The sequence below is a fragment of the Geospiza fortis genome, unplaced genomic scaffold (assembly GCF_000277835.1).
Source record: "Geospiza fortis unplaced genomic scaffold, GeoFor_1.0 scaffold298, whole genome shotgun sequence".
NCBI classification, from domain to species: domain Eukaryota; kingdom Metazoa; phylum Chordata; class Aves; order Passeriformes; family Thraupidae; genus Geospiza; species Geospiza fortis.
The window spans coordinates 104154-122663 of record NW_005054506.1 but is presented as its reverse complement, the minus strand read 5'-3'; the positions used below and the strand labels follow the sequence as shown (position 1 = coordinate 122663).

The window sequence follows — 18510 nt, the reverse complement described above, 5'->3', positions numbered from 1 at the left end:
AGTAAAGAAAATGAAGTAGAAATAAAAACCTTTTCCCTTGAAGTGAGGATATTCTCATTCCTACTACCATTAAGCTGAGCATTTTCAAACAGTACTTTTCTTTCTTCTGTCTTCATGCATACATTTTTTTCTCTTTTCAGTGCAATCTCTTGCCTACACCTAAATCACAGGAACAAAAATGTAAACTCAAGTATATTTGAAAAAGAATTCCATAACAAAGTATTAGTGTGTTAGGAATCCTTACCATACACTACTCTGTAGACAAACACTAACCAAACTTGTACAGAATTTTAGGGCAAAGCTAATATACCAAAGGTGTGTTCCGAGATTATTTTTTTCACTGTTTTCCCCCAACAACACTCATTAACTGCAGGGAAAACAGTCCCAAATAAATACCCCCTCAGTAGTGAAAATACATACATTGCTTGCTCTAATTCACTAATGTATACGTCTCCAGCAGCTTTCTCATGATATACAGATGCCTGATTCAGTTTTAAATCTGAGCATATCAGGGCAATTCTACAAATAAAAAGAAGAAATGTTTAAGAAACAATCTCAATCCTTCATATGTTGCTTCATATATGTACATTATATATACATAGCATATATTCCCCATTTGTCAATCCTACCTTCTCGTGTCTTGATTAACGCTGGCAATAACAAAGATTGTAAGTAAAAGCAGGGAAAACTACCCATAGACAGAGGTCACAGAATCAAATAATAGTTTGGGCTGGAAGGAACTTCTAAAGATATATTATCTTTAGATGATCTCTGTGAAAGATGCCCTTGCATCCAATCTGACCTTGAACACTTCCAGGGATAAGACATCCACCAGTAGGCCCAGTCTAGTCCATCAAACCTGTATCACTCCAGCTTAAAGGCAAAAATTAAGTACTAAAACTATGAAAATATTTCTATGGTTTCACAATAGCATGCAACCACCTCCACCCTGCCCCTCCATATGTATGTGCTAATCTACTTTCCTGTCCTGATTAAAGAGTAATATATTCCTACACATCTGTCAATCATATATATATCAGGTCATAGATATATATAAAATACCATGAAATAAACACAAGTCTCGAGGAATCAACCAAAAAAAACCTGTCTGGCAAATCTTGGCTGAAAATTATTTCCTACCAGAAAGTCCCTTTTAGTCTTGTAAGAAAGTAACTCAGTAATCAATTGGCAGAGAAACAGGTATATTTGTATACATGAATATCTACTCTGCTCGGTGGGATCAGCTTCAGGCATTTTAAAGACTCATTGTGTGGTATATCACAAACCATCAGAAAATAAGCAAACAATTATTGCTTATGACCGTTACTTATTAAGCAAACATTATTTAATACCTACCAAAAAAGCATTATAAAATGCTTTAACTAAAACAGCAAGAATTTCAATTGCATGCATAATTAATACTTTTAAATCACAACTTTTAGGGCTTATCATCCATAAAAAGTAACATAATTTTGGTCACAAAGACAAGTCTCTCTAAAAATGCACTTACCAGGGTAACTTTTTTGCGCCCTTATGGTGGAGAATTTATTTTTGATGCAAATGGGGAGTCTGCCTTTTGAATACTTAATAGATAAGACTTTCACAGAAATTTGACTTTGCTTTTTTCAGTTAGATGACAATAAGGCATTTCAAAAATTTTTCACATGAAAGTGGTGTGGCTTCATAATCTCATATGCTTTCCACATGGGAGATCATTTTTTGTAACAAATAAATTTAGTGGCTTTGATTCCACAAACCTATTCACCAAAATTCTATTAAAATGCATTAAAAAAGAAAGGAAAATAAATAAAAATCCATTACAAATATAAAACAGTAAGTCACAAAAAATTCTTGTTACTATTTGGTGAGATATTAATGGATGGTCCACTCCATTCAGTTTCTCTTTTATTTAAAATAAATAAAGGATACAAACCGAAGGTGATAGAGATCAGACAGACTTCTACACTCCAGCACTTCACTAGCAATAACTTCAGCTAGCTGAAAGACTGGAAGAATCAAGTGGGGGCAAAAAATTTTCTGTAGTTCTTTTGATAAAAGGTCCATAAAATACAAAGTGCAAATCTGAAAAGAAATTTTTTAAAATTCAGTCAGTATAAACATAATTTTGCAGAAAATAAATTTTAAATTAATGATTACATCTTCAGTTCCAAAATAAACCTGAAAAAAGGCATAAAGAAACTTTCTAGCTGAAAGAGCAGGAAGGTACACAGAAAGCTGGTAAATGTCTTCTCTAAGTTAGCTTCATTTCAGCATGCAGAGGACAGGTTAACACCTCAAAGCATTAATGAATACTACAATACAAAAATATTTGAGACAACTGTCAGAAAATACACAGACAGAAAAACTAAAATAAAACCATTTTCTGGTACTGATTTACTCCTAAATAGTAAATGCTCTAGATTTTTGAGGAGTGTACTTACAGGTTTTGGGAAATTGTCCCAGTGAATACCATAACCATTTGTTTTCTGTTTAAAAGTATCTCTGATTTCATTGGGACAGTCATACTGGGCCCATTCTTCCACATTTGCTGGTAAGTTATCAACTGATTCTTTCCCTTTAGGTTTCTCCTTTGAAACTTCAACCTATAATAAAAACAAGAACACTTACGGGATCAAATTAACAATCCTATTGGTGTTAAATATTCAGCTAAAAAATGAACACATTTGCTTAATGTCCTTTGAAGTTTTGTCAGATTTGGGGTGGCTTTTGGATCTCTAGACAGTGAGTTTTACAAAACAGCAGCATCTTGACCAAGGCAACAAACAAAAGAAAAAGTATTTGTAAATTCATGATCTCTCAAGACTGTGATCAAGAGTGGAGGAATGATCCACAGATTCACAGAGAAATTCTTCCCAGGTTATGAGAGTCGGTACAGTAAAGCATCTGAACTATTCACCAAATGATCCCAGGGAAACATCTCTAAGAAAGAGAGGGTTGTTTTAATTCCACATAAAAGTGGGTCTTACTTGTTTATCTTTCTTTTTGTTCTTGTCTTTTTTAGGAGTTTTTGACTGCACTTTCTGATGACTTGTAGGTTGTGAAGTCTTTGAGAATGCTTTTGTAATAATCCCTGATGATGACAATGACACCTAGATGATAAAATAATTACATTAAATTAATTTCAATTTGCAATATCAATAACAATAACAATCTCACTTTCCAGAAATAGTTATTATCCACTGCAAGTCAGTTTCTACAGCTATTAGCAATTGTCACATATCATAGTCTGCTTGCATAATAGTTTTCTTCAGTAAAATAACAATTTCAGAGACTCCCAGATGCTTGAATTTTTTGTACAAGCATGGCAATGCAATTAAGCAGCAGAATTGTCAAAAGACAAGATCATCTCTGGGATAAATACTACACTACCTTTTTTTAACTTATACAGTTGAAAATGCAACTCTTTTTTTTTCCAAACCATTAGTCTAACTAGCTACATTTTCTACAAGGGATGAATTTTATAAGGAAGCAATCTGCAAGACAGCAGAGTCACTCTGTACTCTTTCTGGGTCAGTCTTTTACAATGCTACTACTGAACATTATATTAAAAAAAATTTCTAAATATTTAAGCATACGAAAGAATTAATAAAAACTTTCTCTGTACAAGCGGGAGCACAGATTCTTATTTTACCTAAAATTAAAAAGGAATAAAAAAACCCCAACAACAAACAAAACCAAAACCAACCAAACAAAAAACCAAACAAACAACAACAAAAAACAAAACCAAAAGCCACATTAATTTGAGAAGACTAATATGTTTTGCTGGAGGAATCAAAAGTAGAATACAAAATACGAAGCAAAAAATAATGCTGGATACTCAAAACAAAATAAAATTCAAATTAAAGGTGACACATCTTTAAAAAGTCAGAGGCAGCTGATTTTTTCAGAAAATATTTTAAGATCTTCTACTGACTTATTTATGGAGTCCTAACAGTAAAGAGCCTGCTTTCAAGCAGATGTCTGCAGTCAGGTCTGCTTTACTTTGTAAAGCCAAAACAAGGTATCCTGAAGTACTTTAATTCCCTTAATACCACAAGGTTATTTCTTTTCTCATAATACTGTTCAGCTGTAAATATGATTCTTAGAATTACTATCATTATCTTACAACTGGCACTGATGGCAGCATCAACTCTAAGTTTTACTTTTAATAGCTTATTCAAACAGTTGTACTCTCTTCAGGTAGTTTTTTCCCCTAGTAAGATGCACAGTCAAGTGCTGGATATTAAAAGTTATGCTTGTGTAAATTTGAAAACATCAATATTCCATTTTTACTTTGCAAATTCTTGTCTCACTGTCATGGTTTGAGGAAGTAGGTTTTTTGGGATATGCTGTGGTCAGGCGAATTGGTGTTCAGATTTTTAATATCGGCACCTGGTTTGGCCACCGGGGCATTGGATACGTCTCTGAGAACACCGAGGTTAAAAGCAGAGCTCTCCCCTGGAATCTTTCTCTTTAGGTTCCGGCTGGGAAACAGGTCAGACCTTCAGGAGAAAAGCCATGTGGCCGTGAGGTGAGCCAGGCCTTGGACAGACAGAGGGTTGAAGGCCCCGAGGATGGAAGGGTGGAGGGGCACAGAGAGACATCGGGCAGCTCCCCCCACCCAGGAGAGAGAGCGGGCTGGTGTCTGTGCTGGTGCCAAATTTGATAGCAGGGCCGGCCGAGAAGGAGAGAGTGCAGCGGGGGGCATGGGGGGGGCACAGTGAGAAGTCATGGGAGTTCCGGGCAAGCAGAGCTTGAGATTTTAACCCTTTTCTTGAGTAATGGAAACCTTACGAATACTGATCCTCCTGGATCTGAATGAGAAGATAGAGATTAAACGAAGCAGGAAATGAGCAAGTGTGATGCAGGTTTGTGAGAGAACTTGAGAAGAATCCTATGTGGCAAGAGATGACAGAGTGGCCTTTGGCTGGACTTTTCTTGTACTGCCATGGACAGAACCATCTTTCCTGCGACACGGAGACTGCATCCCGGAGGGAGGCGATGGCTCAGAACTGAGAGGGTTCAGTTTGGTGCCCCTCAGCCCCAGGGAGCGAACAGATTTGGGGGGGACAGGATGTCCCAAAAGTGAGAGACCGTGCCCTTTTTGGAACTGGACAAAGCACCCTTAAAAAAGACAACCCTAGAAGCAGCTCTGGTCCATGTTCAGTAGTGAAAGCACTAGACACTGGAAAGAAGTCACAACGGCAGATGTACTCCGGGCGGTGCCACGAGTGACACAGAAACACACGAGGTTTCAACAGTGTTTCCAGGGGAAGCCTATGGCACAAGAAAGACTCCTCTCCTCTTGATGGACTGAGAGCTGAGAATTTGAGGGAAGGTTTGATTGTTTGTGGATAGATGTATTGTATTGGGAAATTTGGTGGGGGGAGGAGGAAATGTTTTTGCAAGGTTTTCATTGTTCCTGTGTGTGTGTTTCTTCCTACTTGTAGTTTAGTTAATAAATATTTCTTATATTCCTAAGTAGAAGCCTGCTTTGCTTATTCCTGGTCACATCTCACAGCAGACACCAGGGAAAGTGTATTTTCATGGGGCCACTGGCATTGTGCCAATGTCAAACCATGACACTCACATCACATGTTAAACTGATTTTTATTTTATTTTAAATTCTTGCTCCTAATTACCACAAATAAGTGGTAACAAGTTGCAGGCTTTCACTTCTAATTGGAGTAAAATTACACACAAGCCATAGCTTACCAATCTACTTGGTAGGACCCAACTGAGACTGTTCCTATAATGATTTGTTGCATTACTATTATCAAGTACATATTTAGTCCCTTTAAATACTTACTTTACTTAACATATAATTGTTTTCCTATGATTACTGCTGCGATTCTGAATAGCCATTTCAATTGGGCATGTCTATGAGAAGTGGATTTCATTGATTTGAAATACTCTAACTATGAAAAAGTAATTAGGGAAATCAATCAGGGAACACTGCCAGCTTCCACAATTCTTTTCAGTCAAATGACAGTCCTTTTGATTCAATTTCATGAAGGTCCACCTTCAGAACTGACAGAAATGTCTTCAATACGTATTCTGCCACTACTGAGATTCCTTAACAAACTAAAAATACAAAATTTGAGAACATATTGCACAAAACATATGAATGGACTCCTGAGAAACAATGGCCCAGGGCTTTTACCCTTAGTGTCTCCTCTCCATTTTCCTGAGAGAAACAATCTTCTTGTTTAATCCTTAAACCTGAGAAAATACGCTAACTGCACCATACAACAGAAAACTCTAAGGGCAAAGTTAAACACCAAATGAATAGCTGCTACCATAATTACACGAGGAAATGTGAAATATACTAGCTACATTATTATAACACAATACAACATATAATCTCATATAATCTCACCTGCCAGATACGGATGACACAGGCATATGCCATCAAACAGTGCTGCTGATGAAAAGAAGATCCATGACCAGAAAATAAAGCCATTAATGTCTGTGCTCTAAACAAAGCTTCCAGTTGTTTAATATTACTCAAATCTTCCAAATTCATTTGGGGTGTGGTACCATTTGCTCCATTGTCCATCTTAGCATTTTCTGTAGGCAACAATTCTGGTATAGCATTGCTTTCTGTTAAAAAAAAAGCAGCAAACACATGCTCACAGTGACAGCATTGTAAAAATGTATTGGCAAGTTAAAATTTCTGAATTGAAATGAAAATATTTAGGGAAAAAAAAAGAAAAATGGAAATCTATCTGCTGAAGATGTTCTTGTTAAAGTGATGCAATGCTACTTGTACCATGTTTTTAATCAACAATGTAACAGTTCTGTATAATAAATGATGTAAGCCTGATAGAGAAATTAAATCCAAATAAGGCAGGATCAGATGATCTTCTGAGGTTCCTTCCAACCTGGGCTGTGTTATATTTAAATCTAATTTCCCTTATTATATTACTTGAGTTTCCATTAAGAGCTTTGCAATGATAGTAATCATAAGCAAACTGGTGAAACTGGGTGGGTTACAGAACTAATACAAAAACACTCTTTGCTGGGTTCAAAACTGCCTGGATGGCCGGGCCCAGAGAGTGGTGGTGAATGGTGCTGCATCCAGCTGGCATCCAGTCACCAGTGGTGTCCCTCGGGGCTCTGTGCTGGGGCCAGCTCTGTTCAATATCTTGATTGATGACATGGATGAGGGGATTGAGCCTTTCATCAGTAAGTTTGCAGATAACACTAAGGTGGGATTGTGTGTTGATCTGTTGGAAGGTAGGAGGGCTCTGCAGAGGGACCTGGAATGGTTGGATGTATGGGCTGAGTCTAACAGGATGAAGTTTAATAAATCCAAGTGCCCAGTCCTGCATTTTGGCCACAATAACCCCTTGCAGCATTACAGTCTGGGGACGGTGTGGCTGGACAGTGCTCAGGTGTAAAGGGACCTGGGGGTGCTGGTTGACAGCTGGCTCAACGTGACCAGCAGTGTGACCTGGAGGCCAAGGAGGCCAAGGGCATCCTGGCCTGGATCAGGAATGGTGTGGCCAGCAGGAGCAGGGAGGTCATTCTGCCCCAGTACCTGGCACTGGTGAGACCTCACCTTGAGTGCTGTGTCCAGTTCTGGCCCCTCAGTTTGGGAAGGACCTTGGGATGCTCGACCATGTCCATAGAAGGGCAACAAGGCTGCTGAGGGGCTTGGAAGACAAACCCTGTGAGGAATGACTGAGGGAGCTGGGGCTGCTCAGCCTCGAGAAAAGGAGACTCAGGGGTGACCTTATCACTCTCTACAACTCTCTGAAAGTTGGTTGTGGTCAGGTGGGGTTGGTCTCTTTCTCCAGGCAGCACTGACAGAACCAGAGGACACAGTCTCAAGCTGCACCAAGGAAAATATAGGTTGGATATTAGGAAAAAGTTTTTTACAAAAAGGGTGATAAAGTTCTGGAATGGTTGCCCAGGGAGGTGGGGGAATCACCATCCCTGGGGGTGGTTTACAAAGCCTGGATGTGGCACTGGGTGCCAGGGTTTAGTTGAGGTGTTGGGGCTGGGCTGGACTCGATGATCTTGAAGGTCTCTTCCAATCCAGTGATTCTGTGAATTCTATGAAAACTTAAATCACCATAGGACTGTAAAAAAAACCCACCTAACAAAACTGCTAACAGAAAAGTATGAACAGAAGGTTGTTACTGTTACTAATCAACTGTGTGATAGACACACTGCATATTTATCTTTCTCAATGAAAACACCAGAGGTACTCGTCTAATCCATGTCGTCTATCCACACAAAAAAACCCGGCAGAGCAGATGTTCATTAATGTCACACAGGACAGTATGGTTCCAGAAATCAGATACTTTTTTTTCCCAAATGAATATCAGAATCCTATCCTATCAGAATAGGTCACTAAGGTCATACCAGTAAAAGTGGATATTTGTGTGAAAGGAACAAAGAATTTTTACAGTTACAAAGTAGTTGAAGCCATACATCCCTTTGAAAGTAATTTTTGAAAAATTAATGCTAAGATAAAGCCAAGGAAAGGGTAATGGACTTAGGTACCCAAATCTTGCCATAGAAACTATTTCCTTCAGTTTCATCTGTCCCTCCATAAGAACTCACTTGAAGCAAACTGTCCAGCACTGCGTTCTGGTAGCATCTCACATCTCAGGAATCCCTGTCTCAGAAGGGTGCAGTATCTTACTATATCAAAAGACTGAGGGTAATTCTCCATAACATAACACAGAAGTCACAAATAAACTGAACTTGCATTGAATAGATGACAGTAAGTGCATGAGAAAATACAAGCAAGCTTGTGCCATTCCTTTTGATAACTAAGTTGAAAATTTAAAATCTCACTTGTGTATCCTGCTGAGAAATTGCTCTGAAGGAGAAACACCCATTACATACCTTCCTCTTGTGAGGACTGCATAGGGAATTTCATACAAAGCAGAAGATCTACTGCCCACTGCAGAGGTTTAATAGCATCATTGAGGGGAAACTGATTACAATATAAGCATTCAGCAAATTCCATCAGGTAATCAACTCTCTGCCATTCATCTTCTTGTTTCTATATAAGTAATAAAGGAGGAGTTAATTTCTATTTGTTTATGTAAACCATCAAAATTACATTCTAAAGTTTCATGTAGTCTTAACAGAAGCAAAAAATAATAATTTGACATCAAGCAGTTTTATTGGCATCACATAATCAGAATTATGATAAACAGAATGTAACAGGAAACTCCACCACCAGTTAAATATTCATTTTATTAAAACCACTTACTACTCTTAGACATTTTTCTTTGGAAGAACTCAATGAAAATTTTACTGGACATAAAGATTCAACCATAGAAAGTTTTCCTATTGAAGAGTAATCTCAAAGTTATAAAAAGCAATCGTCCAGTATATGGCCTCCCTACCCATTCAGGAACTTGCAGTCCTATGAATCACTTGAGAAACATCATTCTATCAGCATGGGAACAAACAGTAAGAACCCACAAACCTGCAAAGCAATGATCGCATTTTGAAAACAGCTTAACTGTCCAACAATACTTCTGGAGACTGTTACCAAGTGTCGCCACATATGTGACAAGTAATCTTCACTTTCATGACTGACTTTCTGAATGGCCATCATAAAATTGCATCCTGATCCTGCCCTCACTGTAGCCATAAGTTTGAAAATCAGGCTAGAAAAAAGATCAAACAAATTACAAATTACTTGCATCTGTACCTGTAAAGCTACTTTGTGAGTAAGGCAAACACATATACTAGCTCTTATCTGTAGTAGTCAAAGATGCAAAGTTTATACACTGGCATAAAAGGGCATGAAACCAACTCAGACAAGATTATATAAACAGTACCCTAGATAATTTTGTTTCCATTTAATGAAGAAGGGTTTGCAGTTAGGAAAACTAAAACTTCTGCTATATAGCCACATTTCATGCATCTATTGTCTTGGGAAGTAAGATACTACTTTTATATAAGTTTTTTAAAAATCAAATTTACAAGTATTAAATTTACAAGTATTAGCAGATTAATGATAGAAAGCACTGTCTATGTGTGTCTTTTTCATGGAAAAGACACAGGAATGTTTTGTGTTGTAAGGACAGGCTGCTTAAAAGTAATGATAATACTTTCCCAATGCATATAAAATGAAAAATACTCAAAAGTTTTATACTTCTTAAGAACCAAAATGCTTATTTTAATAAAAGTAAGTCAGCCAGCTTACAGTTTGTATCTTGTCTGAGGCAAAACTTGGATAGCCTCATCCAGGAGTTTTAGTGCTGTCTCCCAGTCAGCTTTATCAGCATAGATGTGGAACAATAGACCATATAAGGAGGTTCTTAATGTCAGATCTTCCTCAGCACCTTTGAAGTATATTCAAATGATTTATTAATATACTGCAGAATTAGAATAATGATTACAAAATCCTGAGTTTTCTTTTATTACCAGATCAACAGAAGGAAGAACATGCCTGGGAGAAAGCATCCAACTGATAACCCAATATTTTGAAAATCCTTTGTAATCCACTGATGCAAAGGACAAGTATCTTTCTTTTCCTTAAAAAAAAAACAAACAAAAACATCAAAACACAAAAAAAACCCCAAAAAAAAACAAAGCACAAAAAACCCTTTATCTTTCAGTCAACATATATCTCTAAGTATTATTGAACTTTTGTTTTGTCTGTGAACCAGTCCATATCATTGATATGAAGTTTCTTCATAATAGTAACCTGTAACTTGAATAGTTTTTTGACCAGATGAAAGCCACAAGCATTTCTCCAGAGTGAGTCCTATACTACAAACCCAATACAAAAATAACCAGACTTAGTAATATTAACTTCCTTACACTCATTAAATAACATTAGATCCTGAAGTACTCTCAGAGAGTCACAGAGTAGCTGAGGTTGGCAGAGATCCTACAGAGCTGTCTGCCTACATGCCTGCCTAAAGCAGGCTCCACTCCTCACCTGTGAAAATTTGACTATCACAATTCTCACCCAAAGGTCAAAGACCTGCTGTTTCCCTCTCCTCGACAGCACAATTCTGCATCTTCAAAGAGAAATTTACTGTCTAGTTTCTCAAATAGATTCAAATATGACACACTAACCATTAAATATATGTAGGATGATGCTAAGAAGTTAACTAAGCTGTAGCCACAACATTTGGGTAAGTATTACATTACTATCATCAAAGATTTATCAGATTTGGTCTAATAAGCATTTACTTCCATGAAGGCACAAAGTTTGACTAATTTAGTGGCCTTCTACAATGGAGTGGCTGCACCAATGGACACGAACTGCAGATGTCATCCACTTGGATTTCTGTAAGGCCTTTGATATGGTGCCCTGAAACCTTGCTGCTACTGATTTGGACAGATAGAAGTTGAATGGATGGACTGTTCGATGGATAAGAATTACAGTCACTGGCTCAATGTCCAAATGGCTCAGTATCCAGAGGAAACCAGTTACAAGAGGTATACCTCAAGGGATACCAAGACCAGGGATACTGGAACCAATATTGTTCAAATCTTGCTGACATAGCAAGGGGATTGAGTGCACCTCCAGCAAATCTGCTGCTGACACCGAGGTGAATAGCGTGGTTGATTGATGAGAGGGAAGGGATGTCACCTAGAGGGATTGACAGACTCAATGAGTGGGCCCAAGGCAACCTTTAGAAGTTCAACAAGATCAAGTGCGAGGTCCTCCACCTGAGTTAGGGCAAACCCCAGTATCAGTGCAGCCCGGGAGATGAAACAAGAGCAGTCCTGTGGTGAAGAATTTGGGAGTACTGGTAGATCCTTCTCCAGATATGACTGCATTTAAAAATTGACTAGTTATCCTGGTCAAGGATCACTGGAGATCAGTTCCTGCCTCTCACAATGGTTCCTACAATGTATATGTATTTTAAAAACTCAGTAACTCCAGAAATAATCAAATATAGAGCACTCTGTTAACAGGAATTTTTTTCCTTAACTGCTATCAGAAGTCACTCACTTCTAACTCATAAGAATTACTAACATTTGCAGATAAAAAAAAATCTATGCTACCTGTAACTGTAAATTTTCATTATCTACATATAATTACTTTTTAATACTGCTTATTAAGGATTCACTCGGCACTTATGCTGCGGTGGAGAGATAACTATATACACATAATGAAGTATTCCTTTTTACTGGTTTTAAATTTATCTCTACAAATAACAAACTTTAGGACTGTGTCTATGGGCAATTACCATTATGTATCAAAGTTCCATTAAACTCACAATTATCACTGTGCTTTTAAAGTACACATTGTACTCATCAGTTCCTACACACCCAGAATAATCAGGCCAGTCACCATTATTGATTATTTGTGATTTATACACAGCTTGACAAGAAAGCAAAGTAAAGGTTTCTATTCTTGTATTATCCTGCTTGATGATCTGAGATGCAGACTCATATTTGTACCACTAAGCTTGGATGCAAAAGCGATCAACAATTGTGCCTATGGAAATATACAGCAGCTCCAATGACATGTAAATCAAATCTAGAAAGAGAAATGGATAACCCCCATGGAGTTTTAAAGTAAGAAAAGTTGTAAATGCGCATGGAAGTTTCAGTGTGCAGAAGAAATTCCACCTGGTGAGATGTGTTATATGACACACATCACTTGCATAGTGTTTCAAGAGGATAACTTCTTTGGAATACACATGCTGTTCATCATCAATAAGTATTTAATTTTATCATAAATTCCCAGCACAGTCTAAATTTTGACTCCTTCCTACTGCCAAAATCCTACACAATCTGTTAAAAACCTGAAGATATGAAAAGTAAAACTTTCCTTTTGCAGGCAGAAGAAATTTGAGTCTGCAGGTGGGAGAAACCTTAACTCAGTCAGTAACTTTTTTTTTCCTGAGTTAGTGTTTTAGGATCTATTACCATATTTTCCAAATCTATTATCATACTTGCCAGAAGTGGCTTTTTTTTCCTGGATTTTGAATATTTTCTAAAAATTATTTTTTGTAAGCTTCATGAGATGAAACACCACAGTGAAAATCAGACAGCAAATTACTTTGCAGAAAACTGTTGAGAGTTTGACAATTGCCCAAAACCAAAAAAATCACCAAATCAAATACAAGAGTCTGTGACTGCAGGTAAGAAACCAGAAATGTGCTTATGACAAATAAGTCACTTTTGCCTCTTAGGAAAAGTATCTTAAGTTTCTTTACCATCAGCACCAATCACTAAAAACAAGCAATATCTATTAGAAATTCTCACCTGTTTGTTTTTAGATTCTGCTTTAATTATACTCTTAAGAATTATTTTGATAGGTTCTTTAAACTGTTCTCTGTCATGTGGTGAGCCTAGCAAAGGTAAACATGCATTCCAGAAGTGTGCAGCTGCAAACATTACAAGGGAATAATTTCCAGCTTCACCGGCATGCCTGAAGAAAGGGAAATAGAACTTTATAAGGAAAAACAGCCACACTTTAGCTATAATAAAGAATTTTAGGAACATTTGGGTTTAGCTGATCTATGGATCACCTCAGCAATGAGGACTTAGCATAAGAGCTTCATAGAAAAGCTATTTTCCATTTTTATATACCAAACAATTTCACACACTCAGCAGAACTACGAATAAATAAGTAGCATATTAATGATAATAATTAATTTTACTGTATTTCTGAATAATCTTAGCTCAAGAGCATTCATTTAAACAATAGCAGAACCTCCTCAAGATGTTCTCATTGAAATAATGTACTTTATTTGGCTTCCTATAATGTTAATTTCTCATTCCCAAAAACCATTAAAAATAAAACATAACTATTACTGTACTATGGATTTTGCTTAGTATAGTACCACTGTAACACAAGTATATGCCCCAAATGCCACTAGCTGCATCCAAATTCCTTTGAGCATATTTCTGCAAATGATACTTTGAATTAATAAAAGTTAATAATCCGCCACATTGTGACACACAGTACTCATCTGAGTGAGAATAAAGCTTGGCATTTAAGTGAAAAATTACAGATTGATGTAATGTAATCACCAATTGAATAGTGTTACTGTTTTTAAAAATGCAGTTTTTTGAAACTGTCAATATGATCACCCTCTAGACAGCACTCTTTAGATCACATTTAGACTGCTATATCCAGTTTTAGGCCACCCAATACATGCCAGACACAGAGAAACCACAAGGAGCTCAGTGAAGGGCCACTGAGATGATCCAAGGACTGGACTGCACTTGCCTTGAGATGGGGGCTAGCTGAAGAGGCGGCTTTAGGAGCCCTAAGAAGGGGAAGTTTCTCAATAACCTAATAAAGTTATTGAGAAGCAACAGTCAGGCTCTTCCCAGTGAATGGCAGGACAAGCAAGAACATAAGTTAAAACGAGAAAGGTTCAGAAATGTCCCCCATGGTTACAACCATGCAGTGGAACAGGTTATTCACAGAAGTTGCATGTCTCCATTCCTTGAGGTTTTCACAGCCAGACTGGATAAAGCCCTGGACTGGCCCTGCTTTGAGCAGGAGTCTGAACTAGATCCCTTCTGAGGATGGTGTGATTCTCTGACACTATAAAGTCAGCTATGTGGAAAGTAGTTGATAAATTTACAAAAGTGCAAAAATCTGTGAAATCCTTTGTTAAAGATTCCAATTCGCAATTATGTTGATTTTTATCAGTCTTGGGAGAAAATATGATCCCCAAAACTGTAATTAAATTTTAGATTTATGTTAGTTTTCTCTTAACATAAAACATACCTGGCACTCTGAACAAAGGTTTGTGATGCTGCTACACGCAGATGTTTTCTTCCAGACAAATTCTCCATTATGCTCTTTCCTTTTATACAGGCTGCAATGCTTAACATTTCTTGTCTCACGCTGTTGCCAAGCCTGCATAAAGGCAAACATTTCAAGAAGTGCTAAGTCTTACAGTCTAAGATCATACCAATTCCTAGTAATGATGTATTCAAGTTGCTTCTATATAGATGTCCCTTGCTTAGGAAGTTACAAATCCTTTTATTGAGTTTTCTTTTAAAATTAGAAAGCATTTCAAAAACGTAATATTTTGTGAAAAAGTATAATAAAATACCTTTTTCACATCTCTACAGAAAATAACTGTGAAATCAGACTTAAAAAAACTATTATCTATATTCAGCAAGGAAAGAACACAGATTTGTCATTTTCTCCCTATTTTTCGCTATTGTACATCAAAAAAATATTAAGTCGAACTTATACACCAAGCAATTAAAACCAGAAATCAGGAAAATTAGACAATTTTTGATACTTTATTTTTAGATTTGTCATGCTTGTGTCTGGTAAAGTATGCCCAGGGCTCTGGAGAAATTGATATGGATCCCACTCCACTACATGTAGAAGAAAACAATACAGATTTCAGTTCCAGAGTTAATCAGTTAAAACTTAATACACAAATAAATTTATACCATTCGTTAATATAATTGATTGATAACAACTTAGTAAGAAAAGAATAAATACGATTTGCAGGAGTTTTCAGTGTCTGTTACCGAGCGCCGCCCCCGCAGCAGCGCGGAGTTCGCCCTGCGAGAGCCGCGTGCGGCCGCGGCTGTGTCCACGAGAGGGCGCCCCTGCCCACAGCAGGAGCTAACCAGGTAAAATTCAGCCTTTAACCGCCTTGACCAGAGCTCTGCGCTTCACCATGGAAAGACTGTCCTCTGTTCTCTGGAAATAGCATTGGCAATACATGACTGCACAATCAGACATTTTATCCTTCATTAGTTTGACTTCCTACATTCAGAAAAAACTGCTATTAAATGGAGTTGACTCTTTCCTCTTTAGATAAAATTAAATTCTGCTTTTGGAGGAAATTATTTTTCAAAATAGAGGGCTCAAAGGGTATCACCCTTTTATAATAAAGGACTCCACCAATACATCCATTTTTTTGTGCTTTTTTTTTTTTTTAAGCCAAGGTTCAAAATACCAGTTAAGTAAGAGACTGGGCTTTTAGAGGAATTAGTTACATTCCTATTGTACCCACATGCATAAATGGCAATTTAGTGCTGTCAGACTACCTGACAGCAGAGCCTGGAATACAGGAACTGCTCATATCTTTCATCACCCCCAGCTTCAACTTGGTCCATGAACTACATAGCCCTTCAGTGTATTATAGCCAGATGAGCACTGAAAGCAATTTGCTTCTTCAAAAGAAGTAGAATCAGCTATTTTCTGCTTAGAGATTATAAAAGAATCAAAATACTATGATTTCCAGAGATCATTTCAGAGCAGCAGTGCCCCTGGAAGATACCCAAACACAGAAATGTACAAGCTTCTAACTCACTTGGATAGCAAGCTTCATATATCTGAATGAGGTTCAGAGCCACAATCTGGATCTCCCACTGCCTTTTACTTTCATTTTCATCTGTAGCTGCACAATTTTTTTGGAAAAATGATTCTTCCATTTTTGTTTGTGACCAGACACATTTACCCTCTTTACTTTCTTCAAAACTTCATTCAAGTACATTACCATATAATAGGAAATTCTAGGTACTTACATGCCATATTTCTTAATATTTCTATTGAGGACAAAATTCTCATCTGATTCCAAGATCCTTTTGCAACAAGTCATCACTCTTTCATAGTCTTGTGATACATACGCAAAATATGTAAGTCGTGTCAGTGTCTGCAATTCCACTAAGGAATCTGACCAACTGCATTCTAAAGCCAAATCCAGTAACTAGGATTTTAAAAAAAGAGGTTAAAATTGAAGGTTTTTATATGCTTTTTTTTACAACCCACCTGGGCATGGAACAAGTATATGATAATGCCATCTAGAAAATGAAAGAGCTACAAGTACAATCAAAATATACAATAGAGAGGCCCCATTCACCATGTAATAAGTTTTAACATAGTGTGTGCAAATCCAGTTACAATTGTGCATGCCTTCTGGCCAGAAGTGTCTGCCAGGACTTGTTCTATGTCCTCAGTCATCTTTCAAAAACCACCGGAATAAGACTTTCAAAACTCAGAGCCCATTTTAGTTAAGTCAAAAGTAAGAATGGGACACAGAAGCAGTTTTGCAACAACCAGTAATTGTAATAAGTACTTGCTGTGTATGCTGTTATATATGTGGCAGCTCAGAAGAGCTTGGGCTCCATAATCTTAGAGGTCTTTTCCAACCTAAACATACATACATACATACATACATACATACATATAGATATAGATAGTTACAGATTGTTTCATATGTAGTTTCATTATAGGATCTAAATGTTTTCATTTCATTTCTTTTGTACATGTCAAAGGTCCACCTTTTTAGGATAGTGGTAATTGTTAATGAATTGCTCCAAATGAAGATATTACAATATTGCTATACAAAACTACGCCAGTGAAGCGATAGCTAAAGTTAACTCCATATTTGACATAAATCTGTACACCAACTAGAATTAGATACCTATTTATTCATAAGGACCTAGTTCCAAGTTGTCAGTAATAGTTTGTTGTTGTCCTGCCAACCAGCTAGTTTTATTTTACACAGTCAATCAATAGTAACCACATGTACTTGTGTTCTACCTTGCAACTGTCAAAGAAAATTAACTCTAATGTGAAGTTTCCTGTTGAAATGTTGAATGCTTCTAATACAAACCCAAACCTCCCTATAACTACCTGAAGAGGCTGGAGTCAGGGATGGGTCAGTGTCTTTTCCCAGGTAACAAGCGACAGGACAAGAAGAAACAGCCTCAAGTCACACCAGGGGAGGTTTAGGTTGGATACTGGGAAAATTCCTTCACTGAAAGGGAGTCCCCATCGCTGGATGAATTAAAAAGTTGTGTGGATGTGGCACCTGGAGACCTTGGCCATTCTACGGGCACAGCTGGACTCCATGATCTCAGAGGGCTTTTCTAAACTAAACAACTGTAAGCTTCTGTCAAGTTTTCTCCAGAAGAAAAATGAAAGGTTAGAAGTATGGTTCTGCACAGAATTCACCTGAACCCGTTATGCTTATCTGATGGTTACTGAAACAACCTGCCAGAGCAACATAAGCATAAACCAAATATTTCTATTCTAATGGTATCTGATCTTTGGATAAATAAAATTATTCTGTCACAAAAATCTCCTTCCTGCCATAAATATTTAATCTCTTGGTTAAAGAAAATAATGGTACAATAAAAGATTCAAAAATAATTTAAACTCCATTTAAAATTGAATTTGAAATCAAATTCATAGTACATAGTCTCTTAAAACTCAAGAGCTTATAAAATAAATTATAAATACCTGAGATAAGCTAGGAAGAGTGAAATCCATGAGACCCAAGCCATTACACGAATACATTTCCAGAGCAACAAGAATTCTCACCAGAGGATTTTGCGCTTCATCATTAGTCTAAGCAGAAATAAAAAAATCACATTCAGAGATTTTTTTTTGCAAGTTAATATTATTAGGGACATTAATTGAGATGATGATGATAATAATAATAGTAATAGTACTACTAATAATAATATAATGTTTGAAAACCTCAGTTTGCTCTAAGCAATTCCTGCTCTGTACTGTGTCCTTAAAATCCTTGGTTTTTTGTATTTATATATTTTTAATTAACACAGGGAACT

At 37.0% G+C, this 18510-nt stretch overlaps 1 protein-coding gene across 1 annotated transcript in view; it reads right to left on the bottom strand.

Moving 5' to 3' along the window:
• The window catches only part of CFAP46 (cilia and flagella associated protein 46), a 72781-nt gene that overhangs the window by 27845 nt on the left and 26426 nt on the right, over positions 1–18510 (bottom strand). The window contains exons 21-34 of the mRNA XM_031063472.1: positions 18179–18286; positions 16459–16640; positions 14690–14821; positions 13210–13375; positions 10427–10511; positions 10181–10319; positions 9455–9638; positions 8863–9022; positions 6380–6603; positions 2988–3110; positions 2442–2603; positions 1934–2082; positions 421–519; positions 30–159 (exon numbers count right to left, since the gene is read on the bottom strand). Coding sequence (XP_030919332.1) covers positions 30–159; positions 421–519; positions 1934–2082; positions 2442–2603; positions 2988–3110; positions 6380–6603; positions 8863–9022; positions 9455–9638; positions 10181–10319; positions 10427–10511; positions 13210–13375; positions 14690–14821; positions 16459–16640; positions 18179–18286 — 2043 coding nt within the window. The remainder of the gene's footprint in view (positions 1–29; positions 160–420; positions 520–1933; positions 2083–2441; positions 2604–2987; positions 3111–6379; positions 6604–8862; positions 9023–9454; positions 9639–10180; positions 10320–10426; positions 10512–13209; positions 13376–14689; positions 14822–16458; positions 16641–18178; positions 18287–18510) is intronic.